Source organism: Schistocerca nitens, chromosome 1 (assembly GCF_023898315.1).
Source record: "Schistocerca nitens isolate TAMUIC-IGC-003100 chromosome 1, iqSchNite1.1, whole genome shotgun sequence".
NCBI lineage: Eukaryota > Metazoa > Arthropoda > Insecta > Orthoptera > Acrididae > Schistocerca > Schistocerca nitens.
This window is the reverse complement of record NC_064614.1, coordinates 1239647789-1239663063: the sequence shown is the minus strand read 5'-3', so window position 1 is coordinate 1239663063 and position 15275 is coordinate 1239647789. Positions and strand designations below refer to the sequence as shown.

The window sequence follows — 15275 nt, the reverse complement described above, 5'->3', positions numbered from 1 at the left end:
GTATCACGCCGTATGTATATGTCAAAGATATAATATATCTTATCATGCAGCCGAGAAGCCACCTTCAGTTCCATTCCGCTGAGATGCTATCATAATGTTCGTTCCACGTAACTTTCACTTCATGAAACCCACAGACTCATCCCACAAGTCGAAAATCGGTTCCTGGTCTAAAATGCTCTTAAGGAATATTATCCCCCCGTTCGAATGGTATGCTAATGCGGCTGCGTAGGATTCTCTTCGTCAAATGATATATTGATTTCAGTTTAGTTATTTTGGCATTTCGACATCGAACCGAGACCCAATCTTTATGTACCAAGGTGCACTGACTGTTCCGTGTACAGGGCGATTCAGAAATGAGGAAATATATTTCGTACGTAGTGTCTCAACTGAACAATATACATTAATTTTTCCCATGTCTTCCCGGCCGGTAAAAATCAGAGCGTTGGTATGTGACTTGATACAGCTCTGGGAGAATAACTTGTCCACATATTTGACTACTTCATAAACCGTTAAAAATTTTTGATTATTTTGTAAACAATCAGAACAGGAGGAAAAAATAAGAATGGATCTTGATTTGTAATGCATAGCGGCATGCAGTCTTCGTAATACTTTCGCTATGAATTGTGACTCATCCCGTATATGGAACAGACAATGCAAAAGCATCTCTGTAGAACATATGGCGTAATGATACTGTCTCACTTTGATGTCAAAATATCGTGCTACTTTGATAATCACGTTGGGCATGTCCCTGACAATTTTTCTAGGTATAATATTTTACGTCAATAAATGTAGCAGAAGAAAAAGTTAATACCTGTATCAAAGTCTATCATTTGTGGAGTGTCAAACTGACTTAGTTTTTGTCTTCATAAACCTCGCAGTGCCTGCTTGGAACCGTGGATGCGTAATTATTAGCAGAAGTCTGTGATGAAAATAGGAAGGAAAGAAGGTAGTTTAAGGTTTAACATCCCATGGATAACAAAATCATTATGGAGCAGGCATGGGCAACCTTTGGTAACCTGTGGGCCTGATTAACATACGTAAGCTCATGGGCCGCAACTATAATTTCCGTGACGTTAATGTTTATGGGGTGACATACCGATTTGAATGGGACCCCTTTCCCGACATGCCACGCCAACAAAGTATGCCTCAAAATACGCGGTTGTGAGAGTACATTCATTTTATGTCTACCCGACCTTAAGATGTTTACATTTATTTACGCTTCGTGAACATTGTTTCCGTACTTAAGACGTTTTACATCAGCTGTCTTAAAAATTTCCGTTGCAAAATTCTGCTGCGCCATTAGTAAAGAAACAATGTTCATGCCACGTAAATAAATGTAAGTATCTGAAGATGGGACGCCAGGCACCTTGAAATGTCATAATGGAAAAGTAAATGCCTACAAAAGCAAATGTTATTTACTAATTTAATACTAGAAATAATGAAAAAAAATACGGCAATGAGATAGGCAATCCTAGTCGACAAGCAATTACGGGTAATTCCACGGATGTTGGCTGCAGGCAGGTAATTCGAGGGTATGAAATTTAGTGTCTTAATATCTACGAATACTATTAGCAAACATTTTTTTCAAATAATTGGCCAAAGCTGCTTCCTCACGTGCAACTCCGAGGTGAGTTGAACGTCGATGGAAATACCCGAAACTTCTCGCTCTCTCTCCCATGAATTTCTTCTGCGGACTGGAATGAAACCGCCAGTTGCACTCCCCTGTTATAGAGGTCACGCAAAATAAAACTGACCCGGGAAAATATTTTGTGCACCTTAAGACAGGCAACCCTACTTACATCAGCCACTCGCAGGACAGACAATGTAAGTTGCGTTGCCTATTTTAAGGCGTATGAAATATTTTCTCCGCTAATTTTATTTCGGTCACCCTGAAAATGGACCGGATTGGGGAAAGGTGAGAATAGAACTTGGCTATGCCGTATCAGAGGTACGGAACAGGCCTACGCCTTGAGTGATCAAGGGAGATAATGGACAACCTAAATCTGAAGTACTGTCCTTCCGAAAAGTGTCAGTGTTTTAGGGTTGTGCCAGATCACGCATTGGTTACGGTAGAAGTTGGTGTTGCGGTCAAGACTGTGAATAACACTGGTACAGAATACAGAAAGTGACCACTGTGATTTTGCCTCTGATGTCGAACGTGATATCAGCCTCTGAGAATTCTGTGACTGGGACCGAACAGCAACGCATGCGTATTCCGCCTCCGCCGCGCCGTTTGATGGCGGTAGAACGGAAAGCGGGTGCCGTTCCTCCTGCAGCCGGCCCTACGGTTGAAGGAGTTCAGGTGGCGACTAGTAGAGCGTGTCCGAGTTGTCGGAGCTGTGCGTGGGCGTGGCGATGTGCGTGTTGCGCGTGGCGTCGCTGCTGTCGCCGCTGCCGCTCCACGACAGCGAGGCGGCGGCCAGGCCGGCGCGCCCGCCGCCCCCGCCGCAGCCGCCCCCGCCGCCACCGAGGCTGCTGCTGCTGGCGCCGCCCACGCACACGGGCGAGACCTTGCGGCGGCGGCTGCAGGCGGCGTCGACGATGGCGCGCGCCACCTTCTCGGTGCAGGTGAAGGCGAGGAAGATGAAGAGCCCCTGCAGCGTGTTGAGGGCCACGAAGGCGTACCACAGGCCCTCCTGGTCGAGGTAGCCGGCCAGCAGGCCGACGCTCCACGTGAGGCCCATCACGATGGCCAGGCGCACGTACAGCCGGAAGTCGCGGCGCGCGCCGCCGCCCGACGACGTGAACCGCGTCGTCGAGGTGGTCGCGAAGATGATGCGCGCGCTCGACACGAAGAAGGCCACGTTGCACACCATGACGACAGCCAGCGGCAGTGCGAAGAAGACGAGCAGCGCGTGCCGGTGGCCAAACCAGCACGTGTAGACGCCGAACGCGGGCCGCAGTTCATCCGGCCAGCCGCCGTCGGGCGCTGCGTCCGCCGCCAGCGCCACCACCACCTGCGGGCGAGATCGGCGTTCAGACGTCAGGGAGCAGCGTAGTTCGCTCACATTTATTTTATACAACTCTTTTATATTTCCTTGTGCTAACAAGCTATGCTTCCCCAAGCGGGACTTTTTTTTTTTTTTTTTGCCGGACATTATGTTTTCGCGTCAGCCAGGCAATACCGAAGGATCTCTACTGTGGCGCCTCATGTTGGCAAATAGAGTAACTTCTAACGTAAGCAGTGATGGCGTCCTCAACGACCGACAGATGGCAGCATGTTACCTCAATGTAAATCAGCGACAGCAATATTACAATTAAAAATAAAGCACTTCGAGGCAAAGAATACTGTTTTTAGTGGACCTCAGTCTGTGAAGTTAAAGAAAATGAAAAATCATAAAAATATTTAGATATTTTGTAATGTTTAAAGTTTTCCCGGCGTACTGACAGTTCCATAAAAACACGGGCAAACTGCCGAATGTCAACAACACCCTACCACGATATTTCGGCACAGAGTCTTCCGGCCATCTTGAGGTGAGTACCACTGTAGTAGTACTGGGGAGTAGGCTTTTTTTTTTTTCTTTATTGTGATTTCATTCCCTGCCAGTGGCACAATCCGCCGCTCTTCAGCCGAGTGACATGACAACTAAAATAAGAATAAAATGTTACATCATAAGGCGAAAAAAGGGGAATATAAAACAGAGTAAGGGGAGAAAATGGAGGTAAAAATACACTGACATGGAGATGTTCATGGGGGACAGTTAAAAAAGTCACCAGAAAGTTAAAAAACAAAGTTGGCGACTCTTAAAATACAGAGAAGACACTGAATGCACATGCACAGGTTAAAAGTTGGCCACAGTATTAAAAACACTCCGAAACAACACACTTAAAACCCACTTGGAGCACACACGATGAAGAATAAAACTACCATGTGGGACCTGCCGAGAGAAAGGTCAGAGAGGATGGAAAATGAGGGGAGAGCATGGGGCAGCTGGGGAAGCGGCGGGATGAAGAGAGGAGGGGCAACCATGGGTTCACGAAGAGGCAGGAGACAAGTGGGGCGGGAGAGGAAAAGGGAAGACCAGGCAGGAGGGAGCGCAGAGACACTGAAAGGAGGCACAAGAGATGGAGGGGGAGTAGGAGGGGGAAGCCGCTCAGGAGGATGGAGGGGGAGGAGAGGGAGCCCTGAGGAGGAGGCAGGAAGAGGGGGTTAGAGTTGGTAGGAAGGGTAGATATCAGGACGAAGCTCATCATCCGGGAGGGGTAGACGGTGGAAGTTGTGTTGGGAAAGGAGATGGAGGATGTGGAGATGGAGAGAGGGAGGGACACAACGGTAAAGGCGCGGCAACTGGTTGGGGCTGGAGAGGAAGGGAGACACCAGGGGGTGAGGGGGATCATGGCGGCGGACAATATATAGTGTGCGGATGTGTTCAAGGAAAAGGAGAAGGTGGGGGAAGGGGATGAGGTCGTAGAGGATGCACATGGGGGACGGAAGGCGGATGTGGAAGGCGAGGTGGAGCGCATGGCGTTAGAGGATTTGGAGGGCTTTATAGAACCGGGGAGGGGCGGAAATCCAAGCGATGCTGGCATAACAAAGGATGGGGCGGATCATGGATTTGTAGGTGTGAAGGATGGTGGAAGGATGCAGACCCCATGTCCGGCCGGACAGGAGTTTCAGGAGACGGAGGCGGTTGTGAGCTTTGTTTTGGATGGTAAGGAGATGGGCAGTCCAGGTGAGGTGAAGGTCGAGTGTGAGGCCAAGGTATTTGAGGGTAGGAGTGAGGTGGATAGGACGGCCATAAATGGTGAGGTAGAAATCATGGAGGTGGAAGGAGTGGGTGGTGCGGCCTATGATGATCGCCTGGTTCTTGGAGGGATTAACACGGAGGAACCACTGGTTGCACCAAGCGGTGAAATGGTCAAGGTGGGTTTGGAGGGTACGTTGCGACCGTTGAAGGGTAGGATAGAGGGATAGGAAGGCGGTGTCATCAGCGAACTGGAGCAGGGAGTAGGCGCTGACCTCTGCTATTTAAAGCCATACTGAGATGATATTGCGCATGCACTGCTCAGCGTGCGCGTTCATAACAACTCCGTGCGCTGCGCCTCGCGCCCTCCACGGTGATAGCTTGGAGTATCGATATCCGCAATCGCCGAACATTGTATTTCCACAGACCACTCCATGAATTACGACACAAAAATTTTGGCCCATTCATCAAACTTTTGGAGCTCGATTATCAATGAATCTGTGGAAATAAGATTGTCCGACAACGAGACTCTCGTCAATCGAGATAGAGTCGACGTAGTTATCTGCATAAAGATCAAAATCGACCTGATATCGATACGCCAAGTTTTCACCGTGGAGGGCGCGAGGAGCAGCGCACAGAGTTGTTTGAATGCGCGCGCTGAGCAGCGCATGCGCAATGTCACCTCAGTATGGCTTTCAATAGCAGAGGTCACCGCGTACTCGCCATTACTACTACAGTGGTACTCACCAGAAGATGGCCAGAAGGCTCTTCGCCGATATATCGTGGCACGACGTTGCTGACATCCGGCAGTTCTCCCGTGTTTTTATGGAACAATGTAGATATAGTTTTTGAATGCTAACCTACAAAGGGCATTCGAATGAAAACGAGAGAGATGGAAAAAGGGTAAGTAAGTTTGGAAGGTAGAAGATGATGTATTGACGGAACTGAAGCCATGAGGACGGGTCTTTAACCGTGATTCGGCGGCTCAATTGGTAGAGCACTTGCCGCGAAAGGCAAAGGTGCCGGGTTTCGAGTCTCGCTGCGGCACACAGTTTCAATCTTCCACGAAGTTTCAAAATGTAAGTAAATTATTTATTATTTCTAAAGTAATGGAGTATGTGTAAGTGGTTACCAGCGAACCTTCTGCAGTGTAGTCTACACAACCTTAGCAACGTGTGATTGGATCTGACACATCCTCCATACAGTTCCGATTTCTCCGCATGCGATTTTCACATTTTTGCACCTCAGAACAAAGGCATCCGTGTTCGTCGATTTACTTCGGAAGATGAGGTGCACTCCTGGGCAAAGGCGCTCGTACGATAGTTGGAAGACGAGTGGGACTTGTAAGTAACAATAAAAAAATTCCAGTTCCGACCCTGTTAAAAGCCTGCGTAAAACCGAGTTTTAAATCATTGTATTGAAAGACTACACTACACTATACACTACACAATACTTTTCCTTTCCCTGAGAGCTATTGAGGGGGTATGGGGCAGGGCACTCCTTGTCCCCCCTTCCCCCCCCCCCTTCCCTCCCCCCCTCCCCCACCGGGGTATGGGCGCCGTTGCGCCTGGGTATAATCATGGTTCCGTTAGCAAACGCAAACGTTTTTCCATGTTAGTATTGACCGTCTTACCTCACACTGGGATAAATTTATTAACCATTGCGAGAAAATGAAACGCCTACACCCGTCCTCATGATTTTATTTATTTTGTATCTACCAGTTTCGGCGTTTCAAAGCGCCATCTTCAGGCAGTAGTTGAAGCTGAAGGGGTTTGACACGATCCCAATATATACAGCATCAGTGGCCATCATAACTGGTTACGCGAACTATCTGAAAACTTTGGTGTCAGCACTCCAACCATCAACTGCCAACTCAGTCAGTTGCCGGTAAATTGGGCTGCAGCCAGAATATTTTCGAAGTGATACAGCTGTAGTCTGTTCCCCTATCTTCGAAGTCTGCGCATTGTGATCTTTCAACAAGATAACTAAAGACCGTACGTCGCTAGCGCTTTCGTGACTTATCTTCGACTTTTGCTCTGGCCAGCACGTTCTACAGGTGTTTCATCCCCTGAAAGCATGTGGCCTGGGTTACTGACAGTCTGGTACGCCACCACCAGCCAGGCACTTTGACTGACGAACTCTGGCACTGAGTTGAAGTTGTACAGAAAGAGTGTCTGTCATCCACGGTGAGCTCGTCTCGGTGCCGAGCAAGGTTAGAGTCACTGTTGCTATGTACTAAATTACGCACCCTGTATGCTCTCAAACCCACTCCAAATTCAAGTATTCGTCCTGCTATGATTATCTGACATTAAATAAAATTTAATTATTTGCTATCGTTGCCGGTGTTGTAATTATAATGTCCGGCAATGTAACTGATTTATAATAGTACGTTCTTAGCAACAAATCCCAAGAAAATTACAGTGTAGGAAATACCGCAACCAGCCATAAGTTTTTTATTTTTTTACAAAATGATTTTGTTGCATTGTTACCCATTTTCAGACGCTAGCGTTGCTTTTCTTAACAAGTTCTACATTTATGTCCTAAAATACAACAGTGTTTTGTGATTACAGAGTTTACAAAAGGTTTTACATTGTATATAAGCTCCGTACATTTGTATTTAGAGAGTTTGAAAAAGGTTTTCGTTAGTATATAAGCTCTCTACATTGTAATTACTACATGAAAAGCTCTCCTTCACATATTATAAGAGAGAAGTTTGATCCTCTTTTTCCACAATTAAATACAAGTTGGCGGATGCATTCGCTTATATCGACTGCTGATTTGATGTGCCGAAGTACATGATGTGCGTACAGATAAGGTACACTTCTGGAGCTACTGAAAAGATACTTCAGCATAGTGCTGATCACATTAGACTTAGAAATTTGATTATTTAGAATCGAAAGCTTCTGGTAATGGCCAATGAAGAATAATCTTTCTTCCTAATTAATTAATGTTTCTATAATTTCAAATTATAAGAGTTGTATGAAACAGTGGAGATACATTTCGTTTCTTAATTCTAGTTGATAATTCAGGACGCAGTCCGGTGCTCTGTAAATGTGGTTGTATATTTTTAATTCTTCTAACAAATACATTTGTACTTCTTTCTTCGCAGAATGTAATGTTTTAAGTTTTCTCCTTGATGCTTACCACAGCAGCGCAGGTTGATTTATTTAGGTTGTTGAGACAGAGTATCTATGTGTTCTCGGCGTTGCACATTAAAGCTCCTTCTAGTACGGCCAATGTAAAAGTCGGGGCACAGAGAACAATTTAGTTTATAATCCCAGACTTGTGGTGTGCATCATTCTTTCAATTTAAGTTATGAACAGTTGCGTATTTCATTTTATTTTTGTGGAAAAGCCGATTCTGATAATTTTAACATGGAATAAGTTGATAAGATATCTTACCAATGAACGGAATGCAGATGTATTTCAATAATTCTATTGTGAAATTTACTGACGGTATCAGAGCGCTAACCATTACTGTGGGCTATGAGTTTGATTGTTTTTAGTCCTTGTAGTTTATCTTGAGTGAAGAATGGGATTTTTCTCATTCTGTTGAGCATTGCCCTATAATACGCCATTTTATGTTGCTCAGGAGAACATGATGAGCTGTTGATTGTGATATCAGTTGTAGTGGGTTTTCTGTACATTTTAAATTTATGTTTACCATTACATTTGCTAATATTTAAATCCAAGAAATTTATACCACTATCAGTTTCATGCTAAATAGTATTTATTCTATTTTGGTGTAGTTTGTAGCAAACTCCTCACTCAGGCTGTGAGCGAGGAAAAATAGCCATAGCAGCTGTTACTCCCACACTGCCACGTTATCCCTCATAGTTCTTTTTTTTGTATACGAGGGCCTATGGACACTCTTTTCCTCTACATTACCATCTAGTAAGGTGCATTGATGGAAATATTTAGTGAGAACATCAAAACCCGTATCCTACCAGTGTCAACCCCTGTTGCAGCAGCAAATTCATTTTTGGAAGTTTGGAAGTGTGGCCTCCTTTTCTGCCATGATCCATCAAATGCAACATTGTTACACCACCATTCTCATTCACTGCCTCTACAACTGCAGTTCTCATAGATTTGTTGCAAGAGTCCACGCATTTGCTAATAATTTAAGCGTACTTCTCGCATTGTGTAGGTGTGTTTGGTAGAATCATGACAACACCAAGTGGTCTACTACCACTACTCCCTTTCGCAATATACCAAATTCCATATACACACATCAAAAAAGTTTTCCATCACCCCATTTCCAAGAACTCCTGAAGATAGACGTTGACTGTGGATATTGTAACACAGACACAGTGCCTTTGAGTGTTCAGAGATGTCGCTAAACCTGCCCAAAGATGTAAACAAGTATGCATGGCCAGCGCCTATTAAACGGAGGGGGTCCGACAGCCGATCACATCCAGTCATTCCACCAGGAAGGATCTACACGGCTTGTGTTGTCTGTAGGTCAACCATGCCTAGACGGTCAATACCGCGGTTTGATCGCGTCCGCATTGTTACTTTGTACCAGGAAGGGCTCTCAACAAAGGAAGAGACCAGGCATTTCGGACTGAACCAAAGCGATGTTGTTCGGACACGGAGGAGACACAGAGAGACAGGAACTGTGGTTGACATGCCTCGCTCAGGCCGCCCAAGGGCTACTACTGCAGAGAATCCCCGTTCCCTGCAGGAACCCTAACAGCAACGCCGCCATGTTGAATAATGCTTTTCGTGCAGCCACAGGAAGTCGTGTTACGACTCAAACTGTGCGCAATAAGCTGCATGATGCACAACTTTACTCCCGGCGTCCATGGCGAGGTTCATCTGTGCAACCACGACACCATGCTGCGCGGTACAGATGGGCCCAACAACATGCCGAATGGATCGCTCAGAACTGGCATCACGTTCTCTTCACCGATGAGTGACGCATGTGCCTTCAACCAGACAATTGTCGGAGACGTGTTTGGAGGCAACCCGGTCGGGCTGAACGCCTTAGACACACTGTCCAGCGAGTGCAGTAAGGTGGAAGTTCCGTGCTGTTTTTGGGGTGGCATTATATGGGGTCGACGTACGCCGCTGGTGGTCATGGAATGTGCCGTAACGGCTGTACTATACGTGAATGCCATCCTCCGACCGATAGTGCAACCATATCGCCAGCATATTGGCGAGGCATTCGTCTTCATGGACGACAATTCCTGCCCCCATCGTGCACATCTTGTGATTGACTTCCTTCAGGATAATTACATTGCTCGACTCGAGTGGCCAGCATGTTCTCCAGACATGAACCCTGTCGAACATGTCTGGGATAGAATGAAAAGGGCTGTTTATGGACGACGTGATGCACCAACCACTCTGAGGGATCTACGCCGAATCGCCAATGAGACAATCTGGACCAACATTACCTTGATGAACCTGTGGATACTAGGCCATGGCGAATACAGGCATGCTTCAGTGTAAGAGGACGTGCTACTGGGTATTAGAGGTACTGGTGTGTACAGCAGTCTGGACCACAACCTCTGAAGGTCTCACTGTATGGTGGTACAACATGCAAGGAGTGGTTTTCATGAGCAATAAAAAGGGCGCAAATGATGTTTATGTTGATCTCTGTTCCAGGTTACGAAACTCTCGGAACCGAGGTGATGCAAATCATTTGTTTATGTGTGTAATATCCTCATGTTGGCTTCTTATAGTTCATTATTTGTGAATTTGATAGAAGTTAGAAGTGACCTATCAATACCAAAGTTTATGCTATAATTTACGGTTTACTAACTACTCCATTCCTAGCAGTCACATCTTCAAACAGCACTATATCCGCACCCTATAACTTCCCTTAACTCTTTCAACACTGATATTAAAATATTCAAATTTATAAGGATATTTATACCTCTGACTTCATGAATAGGTGATGTATTTCCTACACACTGATGTTGTGATTTTCTTTTTGATGCACTGGGAGGGGTGACTACAGTCTTCTTACCACTACAACTATCACTTTGGGCTGTTTCACTACTGATCAAAACTGATGTAGTTCTATAGCTCCTGTTTCATTTGCTCTGGCGTCTCTTGGATACGTTCTGGTTTAATCATCGTACGATGAGAGCTACGACACACAATTTCACTATAAACAGCACTAGTTACCAAATCTGAAAATATTTGTTTTGTTTTCAAAGATTTACAAGCATATGAATATAAAAATTTTGATAACTGTGGTACCCAAATCCAAGGAGAGCAAAGCTAAACCACAGCGTCCTAGATTATGTAGCTTCTGAAATTTGAATATAAATCTGAAAGGATGCAGATATCAATGCACAAATCTAACTGAATTCTTTTTTAAATTGGGGTCTGATCACACCTCAAATGAATCACTGTTTAATTTAAATTTGCTGAAGCTCTACCTCTGTCTTCGGACTGCTTTGCACCAATCACCAACAATTCTCTTTTAATAAAAGCTAAGCCAACGTGAAAAGAAAGCTTATAAGCAAGTTTTTTTAAATAAATTGATAAGTAGTTTAATTACTTGTTTTTAAGAATGCAGTTTCATTTGTTTTTAGTGTTTTCTTGCCATCATTCTTCAATTTTCTTTGAATTTCTTTACTTTTAGAACGTAAATCATCTTTGAAAATGCTGTATACAGCACTGAATTTATCTCTACGATCATTTTTATTGGGTCATATGATTTCTTCCATTCGCACGCCAATGGACTTCTCAGTATTTTGAATCAGACACAACGTTCGCAATTCGGTATACGCCTATCCATAAACTTTGACGAAAAATTAAACTAAAAGCTATTTATTGCTACTCAGTAAGAAGAAAATATTGGAAAGACAGGCAATGACAGAGTGTAGTCAACAGTAATGATTCAACAATACCGAAGGTACAACGAAATGTGTCAATTGTTTTCATTTTGTTACACTGTAATGGTACTTGAATTATGTAACCATTACGGCATCTCACCTCAACCTCTCGATACCAGCAATATTCTACTGTGTTTCTGTAAAATAGTTAACATATTTCTGCGACAACATTCAGATTTAATTTCATAAATGTAGAGGTACTTCGATACATCGATATGTACATATTGCAGTGATATTATTCTTATGTGTATTCTTTCTTTTGTCTCTATGATCACTGACGCACTTGTAACTCTTGATTTTTGGGCGCGTAAGCGGTTATTAGAGAGTCAAGCTATGGTCGTCATGTTAGAAAGACGCAAATTGTAGTCAGTTTATAAAATGTGAACTTTAACAGTGAGGAAGATATTTTCAAATATGTTTCATATTGTGAAGTGATGTTTTCGAACGAGTTACGTGATATTGCAACAAAAGTAATATAAAAGAAGTGTAACTTAAATTCGGAGTGCTGATTACTTTTTTATATCACCATTGTGCTAACTTGCAAAAGTTTAATCTTCAAGAATGGTTTATGAAACACATCTATAATACTTCTGAATATCGCAGAATAACACCTAGGCCTCTTTGCATCCGAGCTTGGAATCATCACTACCTAGGTTTTGGACGATTGAGCCATGAGTTCACAACGAGACCAGCGTGGGAAACACGAAAAGATGAGTGCCTAGTTTATCCATTATTTCAAGCAATGACTTTATTAACTGTGCTCTAATGACACCTGCCACATAATATAACTTTGTTGTTGCCCGAAAATGAAATATTTAGCAGCGTGAGCAACACTACAATCATAATTAATTTTTGACCTTAGTTGGGGTAGGGTTGTTAGAACACCCACAGACTCGTTTCACTCAACAGAATAACTGACTGAATAGACTATTTGATACGCTTGTCAGCCAGAGAGGAGGAGTGGACTTGAGGAGATTGATGGGAGACCGGCTCGCCAGAACAAGATGCTCACCGACAGCATCGGCGCGGCCCAGCAGAAGGCGGAGTAGGCGGCGAACTTGCGCCACTGCTTGCCCGACGAGACGCGCAGCTCGGACGTGGCGAGCCGCAGCGTGCGCCACACGTCGAAGGCCATCGCCAGCGTCCAGCAGAAGGCCGCCAGGAACGAGTACTGCACCACCGCCGCCGCCGACACGCACCCCGCCGTCGGCCCCGTCGGAATCATCTGCGGAGACCGTCAATTGTTAAATTGCAGACTACTCTGCTGCTTCCCACACTACATGTTCTTATTTAAAAACAGCGGACAAGAAGTAACACTGCAATGTCGAAGTACACATGGGGAGAAACTGTAATCAACGTTCCTCAGGATTCGATATTGGGTCCATTACTGTTCTTACCCTACACTGAGGTGACAAAAGTCATGGGATACCTCATAATACGGTATCAGACCTCCTTTTGCCGGGCGTAGTCCAGCAGCTTCATGTTGCTTCGTTGGAAGTCCCCTGCAGAAATATTGAACCATACTCACACTACAGCTGTCCATAACTGCAAAAGTGTTGCCAGTGCAGGAGTTTGCGCACGAACTGATCTCTCGATTATGCCACATAAATGGTCCATAGGATTTATCTCGGGCGATTTGGCTGGCAAAATAATTCGCTCGAACTGTCCAGTATGTTCTTCAAACCAATTGCAAACATGGCACATTCCCATCTATAGAAAGGTCATCGTTGTTTGGAAACATGAAGTCCTTGACCATGCAGATGGTCTCCAAGTAGCTGAACATAACCATATCCAGTCAATGACGGGTTTCAGCTGGACCAGAGAACCAATACATTCCATGTAAACACAACCCACAACTATACGTACATTTTGTAACAACCCACACCATTACAGAGCCACCACCAGCTTTCACAGTGCGTTATTAAAAACTTGGGGTCTGCACCCTACCATCAACTGAAATCGGGACTTGCAGGCGACTAGTGCTGTTAGCAAAGGCACTTGCCTCCTTCGTCTGCTGCCATAGCCCATTAACGCCATATTTCGCTGTATAATCCTAACGGATACGTTTGTCAGATTTTCCACATTTATTCTTCACTTCACGCAGTGTTGCTTGTCTGTTAGCACTGACAACTCTCCCCAAACGCCGCTGCTCTCTATCGTTAAGTAAAGCCCGTCGGCCACTGCTTTGTCTGTGTTGAGAGGTAATGCCCGGAATTTGGTATTCTCGGCACACTCTTGACATTTGGATTACGGAATGTAGAATTGCCTAACTATTCAAATTAGTTCAAATTGCTCTGAGCACTATCGGACTTAACATCTGAGGTCATCAGTCCCCTAGACCTTAGAACTACTTAAACCTAACTAACCTAAGGACATCACGCACATCCATGCCCGAGGCAGGATTCGAACCTGCGACACTAGCGGTCGCGCTGTTCCAGACTAAAGCGCCTAGAACCGCTCGGCCACGCGGGCCGGCTCCCTAACTATTACCTACATGGAATGCTCCAAATACCATTCCGCGTTCAGAATCCGTTAATTTCCGTCGTGCGGCCACAATCACGTCTGAAACCTTTTCATATCAATCGCCTGAACACAAATGACTGTTCCGTCAACGCACTCCCTTTTAATACCTTGTGTTCGCGAAACCGCCGTCTGTATGAGTTCATATATTGCTATCCCATGACTCTTGTCACCTCAGTATATGTTGTGGTGCCTGCCTTGCTGTAAGAGGCCTGCTGTTAGAAACGCAGCCATAAATACATCCAATCATCGTCTTACCAACGTTCCTTCCTTGATGCTCAGCATGTAAATGATTCCATTAACAGTTCCCTTCGCAAGACAGGGTGGCCTATGAACATTGTTCTGCGATAAGCCACAGAACACGTTTAACTTTACTGAGTTTCAGGTTGCAGTTTTTCGCAGGGATTTTGAAGCCCCCTCAAGCAAACATCGCTTCTATTCGTTGAGGTGCAATGTATATTCATTGCTAAAAATTAACTGCAGAACGAACGTTTAATCATCCATATTTCTTACCAGGGTGCCAGAAAATTCAGTATGCTTCTCTTTGTCATTTTTAACAAGGCCTACACCGGTTGTCAGTGGTAGGAACTGTGCAGCAAATGGCACCACAAAATTCGCCATACAGTTAGTTGAGGTATTTCTACTTCCATTCAAAGTTTATTGGTTGAGTTACTTGGACTATGCATCAAACTCAGCTAAATTCGTGTCCTCATCTAATGCACGCTCGGCCCATACTTCGTCCTTTGCAGAGACTTGTTGATATTGACTAAACTAACATGTTATGCTTTTTCTAGTTGGTAATTCAATACCGAAGCGAGACGAAATGCCCTTTGCACCGAGACTGACAACTCATTTGTTCTATGGTGAGGAACCTGCTGTCCGTTGGTGCGAGAACTCTAGCCATAGTTTAGGCAACTACCAGCTTTCTGAAGTCGTTAATGGACAGCTTAGAAACTTTTCTTTGCAATGGTATGTGGATTATTTAGATACATTTTATATTTCATGAAATGGAAGTTACTTAAAGTGGATCTATTTTTCTGATTAACTGTATAAAAAAGATGACCGAATGAAATAACATTGTATTCTACATTACATACAAAATTGTATTGTTTGACAGATTAGTTATGTCGGCACAGCAAGTTAAATATATATGCTCATTGTTGGAGATAGCACAGGTCGGTCCAAGACTTATGCAATTACAAGGAAAATGACAAAGCTACAGT

General features: G+C 44.5%; 1 protein-coding gene across 1 annotated transcript in view; it reads right to left on the bottom strand.

Annotated features, from left to right (window-relative positions):
* Positions 1 to 1884: 1884 nt before the first annotated feature.
* Positions 1885 to 15275, bottom strand: part of LOC126233794 (uncharacterized) — a 455553-nt gene continuing 442162 nt past the window's right edge. Inside the window, exons 8-10 of the mRNA XM_049942885.1 lie at positions 12545 to 12757; positions 2468 to 2957; positions 1885 to 1889 (exon numbers count right to left, since the gene is read on the bottom strand). Of these exons, the coding sequence (XP_049798842.1) occupies positions 1885 to 1889; positions 2468 to 2957; positions 12545 to 12757 (708 nt within the window). The remainder of the gene's footprint in view (positions 1890 to 2467; positions 2958 to 12544; positions 12758 to 15275) is intronic.